Source organism: Pristis pectinata, chromosome 22 (assembly GCF_009764475.1).
Source record: "Pristis pectinata isolate sPriPec2 chromosome 22, sPriPec2.1.pri, whole genome shotgun sequence".
NCBI lineage: Eukaryota > Metazoa > Chordata > Chondrichthyes > Rhinopristiformes > Pristidae > Pristis > Pristis pectinata.
Genome location: NC_067426.1, coordinates 28,514,871 through 28,532,010, shown reverse-complemented (window position 1 = coordinate 28,532,010; position 17,140 = coordinate 28,514,871). Strand labels below are relative to the sequence as shown.

At 41.0% G+C, this 17,140-nt stretch overlaps 1 protein-coding gene across 1 annotated transcript in view; it reads right to left on the bottom strand.

Moving 5' to 3' along the window:
- LOC127581567 (glutamate receptor ionotropic, kainate 3-like) overlaps nucleotides 1-17,140 on the bottom strand; it is a 429,084-nt gene that overhangs the window by 216,530 nt on the left and 195,414 nt on the right. Inside the window, 1 exon segment of the mRNA XM_052036033.1 lies at nucleotides 9,012-9,125. Within this exon segment, the coding sequence (XP_051891993.1) occupies nucleotides 9,012-9,125 (114 nt within the window).

Sequence of the window (17,140 nt, the reverse complement as noted above, 5' to 3'; positions counted from 1 at the left end):
AGACTCTGTGGCTGGTATGGGGTTGCAAAGAGTGCTGTCCTCTGGTTTGGTGAGAACAGTATTTTGTTACCTTTATATCCAGAGAAAAAGAGAGTGCAGAAGTATGGGTTCACTGTATATTTGTCCATCAATTTTTAATAAACTCAAAAGTTTCAGGAAGGAGGTAACACGACTGGCTTTAGTCTTCAATAATACTTGAAGAGATCTTAATACTTACCTTAATTACATTCTTTGCTCTCTCTTGCTGAATAACATTTAACCATTATGTTATATTTTATCCAACATTTGAATTTTGTAATCTGCTTTGAGGACTAAGGGACACAGATTTAAAGTAAGGGCTAAAGATTACAGGGTTCTGTAAGGAAGAATACTTTGGTGCAGAGAACACCGGTAATCTGGAATTCACTGCCTGCAAGCACAGTGTGAGCAGAGTGGATTAAGATCACTTCCATTCCTTCTTATGGAGACAGAGGTAGAACAGTGGTACTAATATAAAGTGAACAAAAATTCATTTGCAACTGTTTTGCAAAAATTGGAAATTGTTATCGTGAGTAATAGATTGCTCCACATTAAGTTGGCATAGATTCAGTGGCCTGAATGGCCTCCCTCTGAGTTACTTGAGTGACCATAATTCCTTGATTCTCTCATTGGAATCATCAGAAACAGATTTATGTTTTCAAGAGCAAGTAAAGCCACTGCTTCACAGCCTCAGAGATCTGGGTTTGATCCTGTGTGGAGTTTGCACATAGGTATATTGGAATATTAAATTAGTTTATTATTTTCACATCTACCAAGGTAGAGTGAAGAACTTCTCTTGCACACTGTCCATACAGATCAATTCATTACAACAGTGCGTTGAGGTAGTACAAGGTAAAACAATAACAGAATGCAGAGTAAAGTGTTACAGTACAGAGAAAGTGCAGTACAGGCAGACAGTAAGGTGCAAGGTCACAATGAGTAGATTGTAACATCAAGAGTCCATCTTATCATGGTAGGGAACCATTCAATAAGCTTATAACAGCGGGATAGAAGCTGTCCTTGACCCTGGTGGTACGTGCTTTCAGGCTTTTGTATCTTCTGCCTGACGGGATGGGGTAGAAGAGAGAAGGTCCTGGGTGGGTGGGATCTCTGATTATGCTAGAGTGGCCTGAATTACCATAATTCCTTGATTCTATCGTTGGAATCATCAGAAACAGATTTATTTTTTCAAGACTAAGGGCAGCACAGTGGTGCAGCAAGTAAAGCCATTGCCTCACAGCCTCAGAGATCTGGGTTCGATCCTGATCTTGGGTGCTGTCTGTGAGGAGATTGCACATTCTCCCTGTGACCATATGGGTGTCTTCTGGGTGATCTGGTTTCCACCCACATCCCAAAGAAGAGCAGATTGGTACGTTAATTAGCCACTGTGAATAACTTCCAGTGTGCAGGTGAGTGGTAGAATCTGGGAAGAGTTGATGAGAATGTGGAAAGAATAAAAAACAATGTGATTAATACCGAATGAAGTGTATATGGCTGGCTGATGGTTGGTGTGGACTCAGTGGGCAGAAGGGCCTTACTGTATCTTTCTATGACTCTATGATTGAACAATGACTCAGGGAAAGCAATAAATGCTGCTCAGGTCAGCCTTTGCTAATGTAAACCTGGTAATGTTTGTTGCCTCAAGCTGTCCTCGAGGGTAGCTCTTTAAATGCTGGTGGGGTGCCTCAGATCGGTCTTTGGATTTGAAGGATCATAGACCTCCATGGTATAGAAGCCCATGGATGTAAAGATAAAGTTAACATGAAAACCACTATCCAAAGGTCCAACTTGCATTCCCAGAAACTTCAAATCTGAACAATCGCATTATCACAACTAAGCATCTCCCAGACAAAGTGAAATTGCTTTCTAGAAAAAAGCTTCCCACCTTTGTGAAAACAGTTGCAAATGAATTTGTATTTACTGTTATATTAATAATACATTTCTTCCTCTAACTTCCTAAGAAGGAATGCGGTGCTTTGGCTTCACAATTTGGTACTGTGTAATAGTTCCTTGATTCTTCTATCACTAACCTTGTTGTTGAAACTGCACTGTACCATGAGAGGTTTTCATTGCTAAAGTTTGAAGTTTGAATTCAGAGCATCTATTAAAGCAATACAGCACTCAGTCATCCTCACAAGAATGCATTAAATTCATCAATAAAGCAATGCACCAACTGGAAGAACATCTCTCATTCTATCAGGTTAATTAGTGCACAAATTGTATTCGTGTCAAACTCTACTGAGGTTGCTAACCTGCTTAGTATTACCCTGCCTTCCTATTGCTGCATAACATTTCACTAAGACAATGACTAATTGTGGCTCTTTGCAGCAGAATTGGGTTTTACCGAATTACTGGAACTGATGTTTTTCTCCGCAACCTCTACCATACTCACCATGATGACTATAATCAATACATTTTTCTCTGAAGGTGTCCCTATTTTATTTGATGAGATCTGTTAACTGCAGGTTCACACTGTAATAGAAAATTTGATACTGAAAATAAACAGGGCATCCCATTCAGGCAACTCTTCAGAAAAATAATAGATTCAACACCGGCATTTCCACTGAGGGTGCTCTCAATTTCAAAGGCTTATGGCCTGTAGATTACTTCAGGGATATGTGAAATATTTTCCTCACTCTCTGTTAAACCTACACTTCCATCTGAGCAGAAGGTTTAACAATCTATATCATATGTCTTAGAAATGCTACTTTGACAAAATAGAAACGGTATTTACAATATCTTCTGAAGTGTAATTTCTTTAGACAATCTTGAAGAATTTCAGCTATTTCCTTCTGCTTATATACTGTATCTGTGCAATGTGTATAAGGCAGTGCAAAAAGCATTGCCTTTCTGAAATTGAAATCTTTACCAGAAGAACAAACATTTGAGTTTCTATTTGTTTTAGTGGCATAATATTGAATATTTCCAGTTCAGGCACTGGCTCAGACCCAGTTCCAATCTACAAGACTACTCTGGTTGTCCTAGTTCAGGAAAACTTTTCAAGTTGTTGTCAATATTTTAGCCACCAGATACTGATAGACAACATTTAAAAGATGTCTATATACAGTATCAATAACTAAGAGGCTTAGATGGGGTAGGATTTCTTCAATGCATCCTAGAGGTGTTCTTGAAACAGTATGTGGAGAGTCCAACTACAGGAGAAAACATACTGGACCTCGTTTTGGGAAATGAGCCAGGGCAGGTGACAGACCTGATAGTGGGTGAACATTTTGGGAATAATTACCACAACTCATTATGTTTTAAGATAGCTATGAGTAAGGATAAAATTGGATCTTGTGGGAAGGTACTAAATTGATAAAGGGCAAATTATGACAGGATAAATCAGTAGCTAAGGGGCATTGATTGGGAGCAGCTGCTGTCTGACATGTCCAAGCAGAGTTGTTTAAAGACCAGCTGATCAGAGTTCAGGATTGGCATGTTCCATTAAGGAGTAAGGACAAGGATGGTAAGCTAATCTTGGATGACGAGAGAGTCCCAAGTTTAGTCAGGAAGAAAAAGGAAACATGCGTAAGGTTTAGGAAGCTAAAATCAGACTGGGTCCTTGCAGAATATAAAGATAGCAGGTAAGTGCTCAAGCAGGCGATTAGGAAGGCCAAAAGGGGCCATACATGTCCTTGGTGAGCAGGATCAAGGAGAATCCTATGGCTTTTTATATTTAAATTAAGAAAAAGAGGATAACTAAGGAGAGGGTAGGTCCACTCAAGGATAAAGGAGGGAATTTGTGCTTGGAGTCAGAGCAAGTGACTGAGGTACTAAGTGGGTACTTTGTGTTGGTATTTACTTGAGGAGAAGAATTTGGAGAACAGTGAAAGCAGACTGGGGTATGCTAATGTGCTGGGACATACTAAGATTAAGGAGGAGGTAGTGCTGAGTCTTCTGAAAAGCATTAAGATGGAGAAGTCCCCAAAGGGCCTGATGGCATATATCCAAGAATATTGAAAGAAGCAAGTGAGGAGATTGCTGGGGCTTTGACAAGGATCTGTGTGTCCTTACTAGCAATAGGCAAGGTCCCAGAGAACTGGAGAGTCGCAATTGTTGTGCCTTTGTTCAAGAAAGGAAATAGGGATAGTCCAGGTAATTATAGGCCAGTGAGCCTTATGTCAGTGGTAGGGAAGCTACTGGAAAGGATACTGAGGGATAGGATTTATGTGAATTTGGAAATGCATGGCCTGCTTAGGGAGAGTCAGTGTGGCTTTGTACCAGGCAGGTCATGCCTTACAAACTTGATTGAGTTTTTTGAGGAGGTGACAAAGGAGCTTGATGAGGGTAAGTGGACATTATCTACATGGACTTTAGTAAGGCATTTAGTAAGATCCCTCATGGGAGGTTGATACAGAAGATAAAGATGCATGGGATCCAGGGTGAATTGCAAGTTTGGATTTGGAACTGGTTTGCCCATAGAAGACAGAGAGTAGGGGTGGAAGGCGGTTAATCTTGCTGGAAGTCTATGACCTGTGGTGTTCCACAAGGTTCAGTGCTGGGACCTCTGTTGTTTGTGATATATATCAATGATTTGGATGAAAATGTGGATGGGTGGATTAGCAAATTTGCAGATGACACCAAGATTGGTGGAGTTGTGGACAATGTAAAGGACTATCAAAGAATACAGCAGGATTTAGATCAGTTTCAGATATGGGCAGAGCAGTGGCAGATGGAGTTTAATCTGGGCAAGTGTGAGGTGTTGTACTTTGGGAGGTCAAATGAAAGGAGAAAGTATACAGTTAATGGTAGGCCCTTTAAAAGCATTGAGATACAGAGGGATCTTGAAGTCCAGGTCTATAGTTCACTGAAAGTGGTTATGAAAGTAGATAAGGTGTTAAAGAAGGCGTGTGGCATGCTTGCCTTCATTGGTAGGGATGCTGAGTACAAGAGTAAGGAAGTCATGCTGAAGTTATATAAAACTTTAGTCAGACCGCACTTGGAGTATTGTGTCCATTTCTGGTCGCCCCATTAGAGGAAGGATGTGGAGACTGTGGAAAGGGTGCAGAAGAGGTTTACCAGGATGCTGCCTGGATTACAGGGTATAAGCCATAAGAAAAAGTTGGACGAACCTGGGTTGTTCTCCCTAGAGTGCTGGAGGCTGGAGGGAGACCTGACCGAGGTTTTTAAAATTATGAGAGGCATAAATAGGGTAGACAGTCAGAATCTGCTCCTCAGGGTAGAAATGTCAAACACCAGAGGACATGCTTTAAGGTTAGAGAGGGCAAGTTTTTTTTTACGCATTGAGTGGTAGGTGCCTGGAATGGGTTACCAGGGGTAGTGGAAGTGGCAGCAGGCAGTTTGGTGGAGTTTAAGAGGCTTTTAGATGGACACATGAATATGGGGGGAATGGCGGGATATGGATGATACACAGGAGGAGGACATTTGGTATAAATTGGCATCAAGATCAGCACAACATTGTAGGCTGAATGGCCTGTCCCGTGCTGTACTGTTCTTTGTTCTAAATTGACAATCCTACATCAATTAAACAACTAAATGATTCAACGTAATATTTTAAGGCCATTTCCACAGGTCTTAAATCACTGCTCCATGAAAACACCATCACTCACACAACAATATGTGCAACTCACAACTCCCCTTGACTATTTGTATGTTTACCATACCCTCACACTTACCACTATTCAGAGCCCACCACCCACATCCCACAAGTGACTTCCACTGCCAACTATTCTATCACTGCTGGCACATCATCCTGACACATTGCAATACATCTGGTGACACACTTCCTTCTCTCTTGTAGGAGGAGGGGGGGCATATAATCTGCACTGGCAACACAGACCTGTTGGAAAGAAAGCCCCACCCATTGGCGCACTGCCCTCAAATAGAGAATGCTGAGAATTATGTGTGTTACCATCATGGAGTACATACAGATTGGTACTCAGGTGATAATATGGTTGTTCTAATCCAACTTTTCCATCAACACAACATCAAATGAATATCTAACTCTGGCTTACTCCCACACCTTCACTGTCATACAGTAAAAGGGTGGTAGAGAGCTGCTTGTGATGTTAGGATGTGAGTTTCGAGCCTAATGGCAAAGATGAAACAGAGATAAGCAAAATTCAATGTACACCAACACAACACAAAGTCTGAAGACTTTGCTATTTGGAAATGGTCTTCTAGATGATGTCTCCATATACATGTTGTCCTGGCCTTTCTAGGTAGTAGACTTTTACTCCCAAAATATATCTTATTCATAACTTGTACAGTAAATACAATCAGGACATGTCATTATCTACATTCATTGCACCAACCAATTCAATATCTTTCATGACAATAGGTTAACATCACTAATATTTCCTACTTCAACATCACATCACCAATTGTTTGAGAGGCTGTTACACATGGCCCAGACCCTCAGTGTCCAGTGGTGACAGGACACTAGACTGTGATCTTTTCTGACAGAGCCTTTGCAGTGGCTACACTGAGCTTCAGTGAATTCCTCAACACATATTCCTTCACCTTGGAATGTGCCAGTGGGCACTATTCGCTTGCAGACATCTCCTTGCACTGAAAGACCAATAAGTTTTGGGCAAAGCAAAGTCTATCTTCTATTGGGTTGATGATCATCCAGCAGCAGTCGATGTTTGACTCAGTATGTATTTCTGGGAACAGCCCATAGAGCACACAGTCCTGTGCAATGCAGCTATGTGGGCAAACATCGACAAGAACCATTGCACTCCTTTCGAGGTCTAGGTGGTGGAACTTGTGGACTGGTAGGTGTGGACAAAATAGTTTAGACAAGTTGTAGCCGCACATTAGTAGATGGCACATACTGCAGCCACAATACACCAGTGGTGTAGAAGGGGTAGATGTAAAGGACGTTGGAGGATGGGGTTGCTAGTTAAGCAGGCCATTTTGCCTTGGATGGTGCGGAAATTCGTAAGTGTTGTTTGAGCTGCACTCAAGGAGGTAGGTGTTGAGATTTCCACCATACCAACTAGTAATTTGTAATTGGTGGAAAATCAAGAGAGCCAGCCTCTGACCTCATTTGTTTTAACAGTATTAATTATGTGGCTGTTCTAAATTAAGTTATGGGTCAATGATGGTATCTAAGGTGTTGATGGTGTGTAATTCAGTGAAGGTTATGTTGTGCCCTTGAATATCATGTGGTAGATTTTCTAAGTGTTGCCTTTGTGTGGGGTGAATATTAATTATCAGTTATCAGCCCATTATGAATGTGATCACTTCTTGCAGCATATGAGTGTGGAGTGTTCATTCTCTGAGAGCCAGATAGTATATTCAAATTTCCCTTCACTGGACCTTAAAGCTACTAATCTGTTCCTGACAATGGGTCCAGAGAAGGGCTCTTAATGACACCTCCTCCGTCCCTTTCTCCCAAAGAATTGCCAAAAGACATAGATTGTTTGGTGACAATTGGCAGCTTGGGTTAGGCTGCCTGTTTGTGGGCAGTGGGATAATTATCCCTCTTGTGTTTGTTGTTCTCTTGACTGGAGATTCAGTCTCACTAGAACCTGCCACTTTGATATGGCCCACACCTTCATTACCCTGGTCCAGCTCCACTCACCTTTATTGGGATCCCTGCACTTATTAGAACATAAAAAACTAGATGTGCACCTGGGCTTAAAGAAACAGTATCAACTATTTATTGTTGGGAAAATGAACTGTAAATGGCTTCTGCAAGATAAACAATTTTGTAGATTAAAGTTCAATGTTGGGGAATTAAATAGAATTAAATTAAGGAGAATATAAAGGAGGCAACATAGACATATCTAGTAAAACATTGAGAGCAAGAGAAAGCAAGGGAGAGTTAGGAGCTGCAGTCAGAATATTGTACCAGTTTTGTGCATCTTACTTTTAAGCAGGTGAATCTCCTAAGGGCAATATGAAGGAGATTCACTATGATTATAAAAGGGACAAATGATTATATTGTGCAGAGAGATGGTAGGACTGGAGTCTTTTCATTGGAATACAGAAATTTAAGAGAATACTTGATCAAGGTGCTCAAAATGATGGGTGATTTTGATAAAATAAATTGAGAAAATATTTCTCTTGGCAGGTAGATTCGTAACCAGAACACGTAAGGTGAAAATCAATTTTAAAAGAACAAAGGGAAAGTAGGAGGAACTGGCTAAAGGAGAAGCTGGGATGTTCTACCGGGGTAGTGACAAAAGCAAGTAAGTAAATAATTGAAAATGATACTGTAGGATATGGGGCAAGGACAGAGGAAAGAATTAAATGGGTATTTCAAAGAACCAGCTCGATCTTCCAATATCCATGAAAAATTGCTAAAATGTGTCTCTTGTCATTAAGAAAAAAGCCCTTCAGCAGGCATGTACAGGGTTCTATTGAATTAGAATTCTGTGGATCTTTAGAAGAGGTATAATTCATATCCAGACTAAACATGGCAAATGATAATGAATGGGGATGAGACCTCCAATCACCATAATATGTCTGTAGTGATTTGTACTTACTGTCTTCAGTCTTCATCTAGGTATAGTTCCCTCTGTTCTACTAAGGGTGACCAATAAGCAAAGTGATTCTGTGGAAACTATATGAGCCTATGAAGTGAACATTGAACTAAATGATTTATTATGGAAAAATTCAGCTTCCTCCTATTCCCATATGTTCACAACAGGGCAAATTAATAAGTGTCATTGTAAACTTTGTACGATTATTGACTCATTCAGCTAATATGGGAATATTTTTGCTGTGTAATAGTATGAATAATAGTTTTATCATTTCAAATGTTAATGAAATTGGCAAGATTCCTCGAACAATGGACTTAGAATGATCATGACTTAAAGCTAATAGAGGAAAATATAGGTTCTATTTTTGGAAGTGTAACAGATTGAAAAGTTTGACATTAAACGAAGATTTGTATCCTGCCAGTGGGAATTTAAGACCCACTTTAATTCCCAGATTGGAAGTGAATGCCGAGCAATGTGGAATCCTACTTCAAATTCTAACCAGTCAGGTGAAAAGAGGAAATCTGTAGCGGCGTCACCTACCAGGATTGTTGTCACAATCAGTGAACGGTTTGTCAGTGAATCAGTTATGTTAGATCCTCTGCTTCTGGAAATCTCGGTGATATTTAAGCCGTTGACTGGGTCCCAGGTTCCAACCTGCATAAGAAAAGACCACAACAGAGATTTACTGAGATGGGCTATGGGAAGAGTTTGGGGTGGAGTACTGGACAGAAATCTGCAAGTTGTGGAAATCCCTCTTCCTTACACATCTATATAGAAGTCTGTCTAAGAGCCAGGAATGGCTCCTATTAGGGCAGAAAGCATCCCAGAAGAGGCTATGGGACAAAGGAGGTCCAATCTATAACATGGGGCTGTGTGTGAGCTAGGCCATGGGTTCAAACCATGGCTTCCAAGGGATGGGAGTGTGAGACTCAGCCTGATGGAGAGAGGGTGTGGGCATTCTCTGGCCTCTGATCTCTTTGTGTGGCATGGCTGGCTTCCAGTTAGAGGTGTTGACAGATTCCTTGGGTAGGATGGTGTGAGAACTTACTGTTCTGGGATCAATGCTGGTGCGGGAGGTTGAAACACAGGGAGCTAGGTGAAAGAACTCTTGCTCTTCCTAGCCCACAAGTAGCACAATGATCTCACTTACCTTCTGGTACAGGCAGTGCTCACCTTGCTGTATCTGCTGGTTTTCCCCAGAGCTGGGAAACACAAACACTCAGAGGTCCCAGCCCCAGTAATTCAGTGAAATGGCCACTTGCCATTTCGAACTGGGTTGGCTGCCCACGTCCTCCTCTGTAAGACCTGAAAGTCTTACAAAGTCTTACTAAGGCTACATTCTCACCCATGCTAAAATTCCCAAGCAATCATGGACACCTAACAGCATACTCTCAGGATATAATGTTTATACATATTGGTACATTTTTCTACAGACATCTTGCAAGTTCAGGTCTTGAGCTATGAGCACGTTAGTTCATGTGGTTAACAAACCTGAAAAAGGATTCATGAAACAAATCTATTTTGCTTTTTATTAAGAATTCACTGATGTGGTTAGTGGAATCTTGGAATGCAGTTGGATTCCAAGCAATTGATTGCCTTAGTCTGCATCAACTGATACAGTCATGAAAGAAAGGTTAGATTAAGGCATTCGGTTCTAAGTCACTGGTGGGAATGCAATGCAAGCCATATGGGCAGATTTCCATCATTTCTCATCTTCATTTACAAAGTGTCCATGGCCCTTATGCCAATCATTGGAACCCAGGCTACGTGGTAAGCTCTAAAGTTGTTATACACACAACCTCAATAATCTAACAAGTGTATCAATCAGCTATTTTCCACCAGCTCAGTATTCTCTCTGGCTGAAGCATCATAGTTTGTTCATATCATATGAGCCGATAACCAACTTCTTGCACTCTCAGTTACTCCCTTTTTCTGCCTCCTTTTTAATTGGGAACGTGTTTTTGAAAAGTTATCTGCCTGACTAACATCAATGGAATTCATACAGGAGTCTGATTAATCCTTTGTCAGTCAGTTATAGATGTCTGTTGACAATGATTTGAAGAGCAGTAGCTTCACAGCCTACTGTTTGTTCCTACAGGCTTTGAGCTGAACAGCTCTCAAGAATTCCACATTTCTTGTGATTTTGTCTTCTCTGATTGTTTACTCAGTAGTACATTAAATCTGTGCTTCTAGACAACAGTTAAACTAATGTATACCTTATTATAGAAATGACATTGAATCCATGGAAACCGATAAGCACAGAAAAAGAACAAGACAAGAAGCAGCAAGGAAAAACATCTGTAGAACTCATCAATATAAGATACTTATCAAGAAATAGGAACTCAGAAGAAACTTATTTACCCAATATGTTGAAAATGTGCAGCCTGCTCCCACGAGGAGTGATTGAAGTGAATATTGCAGATACATCCAAAGGGAAACTAGATTGGAAGAGAGGGGAAGGGAACTGAGGCTAACACTGAATAAGGTGAAGGAAGGAAGGAAGTTAGAAGACAGACATGGGCAGGATGGGCTGAATGGCCTGGTTCTTGCTGGATATTCAGTGTAATTCTCTGTAAAGTGTATAGAAGGAGTTTATCAGAATGATAGCAGCTATGAGATGCCAGGGTTCGATGAACTAAATGTTTTTAAATGAAGAATTTTGATGGATCTCTTTAACTGGGAAATTAGACGAGGGTTTATCAATTTAAAATCATCACAAAAAGTAAAAAATATGGCAAGAGAATTGATCAACATTAAAATACTTTAAATGTTTTGTTACATGGAGATTTTGTGATAGTGGTATTGTTTTGAAATGCTTTATCAAGATGGTCACACACATCTGACAGACAGAATCACTTTGTTCTACGGTGAAATTGTCCGTGTTTCTACAGGCTTATTATCCCTTCAGTGGCTGTTAATGTCTTTAAATTATGATGACAGTAGATTGTTGGAAGTCTGTCATTGTTTGCAAGAAGTCACAGGGAGTGTGTCAATATTTAAAGAGATTTTGAAAAGAGGACACTTTCAATATTCTCCTGATATTTGTCTGGAGCTTAAAACAAACAGTATTTTCCCCACATGAAAGGCAATAATCAGACAAATCACATCCAATTTTGCTCCACATTTATGGCAGTAAAACTTTGACCTACAAACATGTGTAGAACTGGTCTATGATGGTGTTCATGCTCTACACAACCCTCCTCCACTCCTTTTAATAAATGTCTATCATAAATATCCCTCTGTTCCTTTCACCTTTTGCACTTGCCCAGCCATCCCTATTAATTTTTTTCTGAATTCCATACTGTACAGGAGAAGGTAGTTTGGAATTCTTTATTGCAATTCTTTCTTTGGTGTTAGGTCAATTATTAATTTTTAATTTGAAGTTAATGGATTTTATTAACCAGATTTGATGAGGGATCAGGGGCAAAACTCGATTAACCATGATCTCAATAACTTAGCTCAATACCATAAACCTGTTGCTAGCTTTCTATGTGTTTAAAATGCATGTGAATGGGTGACCCTGAATGAGAACTTCTCAAAATCACAATTATCAGATTTTAAGTTCACAACTTTGGATAGAGTCAAACTACCCACATAAATATTTAGGCATTCATTTCTTCCCACTGATACAGTGCCTTACTATTTCCTTCTTTTTAACCAGCACCTTGGGATCGAGGACAACTTGCTATCACTCTTGTTCTGTCAGTCCTGAGGTGACTGGTGAGGCCAGTGTGGGACCTGTAGACTCAATCACAGATGAAGCAGGAGAAGTCTGATAGGAAGGACAGATGGTTGTTTCTGAAGTGTGTGTTCCTTCTGCCTTTTATATAGGGTTTTGTGCATTCCCAAAGAATGGATCTGAGATTATTCCAAGTACTCCTTCTCCACTTTGGTCATGGGCCAGGATATTCCTTGGAGTCAATGGGAATATTGAATCTTCCAAAGAGGCTTTGAGCATATCTTTTAATCTTTTCCTCTGTCCTCCCGGTAATGTCAAACTGTGACAGAGCTCAAGACAGAGTTTGAAAAGAGGACACCTTCAACTTTCTCCTAATATCAAAATGTTTTGGGATTCTGGTGTCAGCCATATAAACAACACGATCTAAAAAGGACCAGCCAAGGAGAGACCTCAAGCCCCCTTGGGTTTTCATTTGAAGAGATACTTCAAGCTTCTAATCAAATAGCAAGTCACCTCCAGAATCCAGATAATGAAATCTTTCATTGAAATGATAATCCATATTAGGCTGTTTCTTAGGACAACCTAACAAACAAGGTAATTATATTTAAATTACTCATCCACAACATTGCCAGTAGTTTAATCTCCTGTGCTTTAAAATTTAGCACACAAATGTTCCTGGTTTTTGGCTCATTGTAAAAATAATCTTTAGCTGACACTATATAATGAATAACAACTGCCTCAGTGTGATTCAAGAAATGATGTCGTGGGGCCCTTGCCAGGCACAAGTAAGGGTCAAAGAACATTACAAAGAACACCTATTTGTCCTAATGTAACATGTCCTGATGGAGGGTCTTCAATGTGAAACATTAATTCTGCTTCTTTTCCATAGAGGCTGCCTGATCTGCTGATTCTTTCCAATATTTTCTGTTTTTATACCCTTGTATAATCTAGGATAATTTTAAAGAGAGGTCGAAGATTATTTTTCGTATTTCTCTTAATTCCTCATGATATGGAAGGGAGCCATTCAGCCCATCAATTTTATGCAAGCTCTCAGAGCAGTCCCACTCCCTCACTTATTTCCCTGTAACCTATTCTCCCTTACATGCCTATTAACTCTGCCCTGATTTTCCTACCACTCACCAGCACACAAATGTTAATTTACAGTGGCCAATTCACCTACCAACCAGCATGTCTTAGGGAGGAAACCAGAGCACTGGTGGAAGCCCACACAGTCACCAGAAGAACATTCAAACTTCGCACAGACAGCACTGGAAGTCAGGATTGAAGCCAGGTCTCTGGAGCTGTGAGGCAGCTAGTACTATCTGTTCTTACATTATAATAATTGTACAACCGCCTTGTTACATGGAACACAGAACATAGAACAGTACAGCACAGGAACAGGCCTTTTGGCCCACGATGTTGTGCCGAACTAATTAAATTTATAATCAAATGCCCAACTAAACTAATCCCTTCTGCTGACTCAATGTCCATATCCTTCCATTTCCTGCATATTCATGTGCCTATCTAAGAGCCTCTTGAACACCTCTATTCTATCTGCCTCCACCACCACCCCAGGCAGTGCATTCTAGGCACCCACCACTCTCTGTGTAAAAAACTTGCCCTGGACATCTCTTCTGAACTTACCCCCTCTCACCTTAAATGCATGCTCTTTAGAATTAGCCATTTCAACCCTGGGAAAAAAGATACTGGCTGTCTACTCTATCCATGCCTCTCATAATCTTATAAACCTCTATCAATTACCCCTCAGCCTCTGCCACTCCAGAGAAAACAACCCAAGTTTGTCCAAATTTTCTTTATAGCACATGCCCTCTAATCCAGGCAGCATCCTGGTAAACCTCTTTTGCACCCTCTCCAAAGACTCCACATCCTTCCTGTAATGGGGAGACCAGAATTGAATGCAATACTCCAGATGTGGTCTAACTAGAGTTTTATAAAGCTACAACATAACTTCCTGACTCTTGAACGCATCTCCTCGACTAATAAAGGCAAGCATGCCATATGCCTTCTTTACCACCCTATCAACCTGTGTAGCCACTTTCAGGAAGCTATGGAGTTGGACCCCAAGATCTGTCTGCACATCAACACTGTTAAGGGTCTTGCCACTAACAGTGTACTGTCTCTTTACATTTGATCTCCCAAAGTGCATGTTACAATGGCTTTTTGACTCACTAGAAGGGGCATAAACTGGACTACTTAGTCTGTAGGCATGGTAGTGTAGCGGTTAGCGTGACACTATTACAGCACCAGCGACCCGGGTTCAATTCCAGCCGCTGTCTGTATGGTGTTTGTACCTTCTCCTCATGTCTGCATGGGTGTCCTCTGGGTGCTCCGGTTTCCTCCCACATTCCAAAGACGCACAGGTTAGGAAGTTGTGGGTATGCTATGTTGGCGCCAGAAGCGTGGCGACACTTGCGGGCTGCCCCAGAACTCTCTATGCAAAAGATGCATTTCACTGTGTGTTTCGATGTACATATGACTAATAAAGAAATCTCTCTCTACTTCAGGAGATTGTAGTCTGTAAGCTCTCCTGTCACGTTGGCTCCACCAGATGTGACTTCTATCCATAGTGTGGAATAACATTCCCAGGAAACACACAGAACTGCACTTTCCCAGGGAATAAGGGACCTGGAGATTATTTTAGCTATGATTGCCCAGGCTTGGTGTTCTAAGTTCTAATAAAAAGGCATTTAGTCTGGAAGAAATTTTGCCTCTGTGACTAAGACAAATGCTTGATGTGTACAATTTTCTGTCGTAACCCTTTATTAATGTTAACCATCTGTTAATAAATAAATTTGTTCTGCAGCTCTTCCTATTTTAGACATTTGAACTATTTTATGAAACGGCAAGACTGCACAAAACAATAACCACCTTATTCTCCGAGGATGCACTTAAGTCACATAAATTGCAAATTGGTAAGTGACCATTTTGATCTCATGACAGGACTGCAGTAAAGCTGTCAGCTGGACTTCAAAGCAGAAATGAAGAACAGTTTGTGTCATAGCTCCAGCGAAGTGCAGATTAATAAATATTTGGTTGGATGAAGGGAGCATGTTTCTCAGAAATGGCACTGGCCCGTGACATTCCATTGACTGACAAAGCCATCAATGTAGCCTGGTGCAATTGTCCCTCAACAGTATGAGCAATACATGAGCCAATACTCTAACAAAATGGAATATAGTAAAATGGAAATACTCAGCAGGTGCAGCAGCATCTGTGGATAGGGAAACACAACTAACGTTTCAGGTTGGAGACCCTTCATCAGTGCTCCCCAGTAAAGTGGGTAATATAAAAGAGCACAACAGTGGGCCTAACTAACCTGGTAATATGAATGTCCTGCTATGCTAAAAGAGGACTTACAAACTATTTTCCAATATGACCCCATTTTAATGATGGAAATTTTCTCACAACTCCAAAAATCAGCCAAAGCAAAACAGCAAACAAGCAACATAAAACTGATGCGGAACGTGATCCGCACCTGGCAATGATGAGCAGATGATCTATCATAGTGCTGCCCAACAGAGCAAGTCGGAAAGCCTTCACTCACTCCCACTCTTTGTTTCCCATCCCACTTTCTCCCTGTCCTTTCTTCCTCCTTCCCTCACCCCAGGTTACCTTCTCTTCCTCCCTGTTTCCCTTTGTCCCGAGGGACTCTCGTGGCCCAATCACATACCCTCCCATCTTGCTTTCTTTCCCCTTCTTTCTTCATCCTTCCCCCAGACTCTCTGTCACCTTCCTTTTTCCTTCTATGCCCTTCCCTCAGACTATCCCCCTCTCTCTCAACTCACCCTCCTCTGACAACGCCACTTCTGACTTTCTTTATCCCCTAGAGGCTCTTGCTGTAGAGCAGAACATAGGTGGCAAGGGTGAGAGATCAGTGCTGTACTGCACAGCAGTTATAGGTCTTTGTTACCAGACCTTACGAATAACATGGTTGTCTAGGCAATGGCAGTGGATAGGGTCAGTCATTCGTCAGGTGGGGTCTGATAGTTCTCCGACAACGAGTGAATGGATGGTCCAACCTCCAAGACAAGTTTGAATCTGTCTATGGATCATGACTCCTTAGTTGCCGAAACCATTGCACCGTTGGACTCCCTGGGCTGGCAAGAAATCACAAAGTGGTAGGGTTTCGATTCACCTCTCAACACATTCTACTTAATACTTCACTTCACATAAATGAAAAACACAATGAGGCTGGAGGAACTCAGCAGGCCAGGCAGCATCCGTGGAGAAAAGCAGGTGGTCAACATTTCGGATCAGGACACTTCTAGCATCATAGTGCTTTTCATCTGCCTGCTTTTCTCCACGGATGCTGCCTGACCTGCTGAGTTCCTCCAGCATCATAGTGTTTTTCATCTAGGTTTCAGCATCTGCAGTCCTTTGTTTCTTTTTTCACTTCACATACTTCGACCACTTTGCACTGCAATGTACTTTGTTTTTTTTGTTCTAATTGAGTTCTTTCTTGTAAAAATTGTGTATAACTTATGTTCAATTTATGTTTTTCTTGTGAATGTTGTGCATCTGATGCTATGTCCCTGTGATGCTGCAGCAAGTAGGTTTTCCATTGCACCTGTGCACATATATATTGGTGCATATTACAATAAAGTCCGACTTTGACTTCAATCTCAATTTAAACTACTGGTAGAAGTAGTCCTGCATCTTTATGAACTGAAACATAAACCTCATGGATGGGATACAGTTCACCTCAGGGTTAACAGAATATAATTCTGCTTGTTATAGTAAAGAGGCATTTAAGCAGACACTTAAAATTGCAAGGCATGGAGGGATACAATCCGAATGCAGGCAAATGGGACTGGGGTAGCTGGGCAAAAAGGTTGGCATGGATGTGGTGGGCCAAAGGGCCCATACTTGCACTATTCAATTCTATGACTCTATGAGAATATCCACTGAGTCATAGACTCCCTGTCAGTCAGAAGCAGAAGAACACCACATTAGAAGGTATTTGAGACTG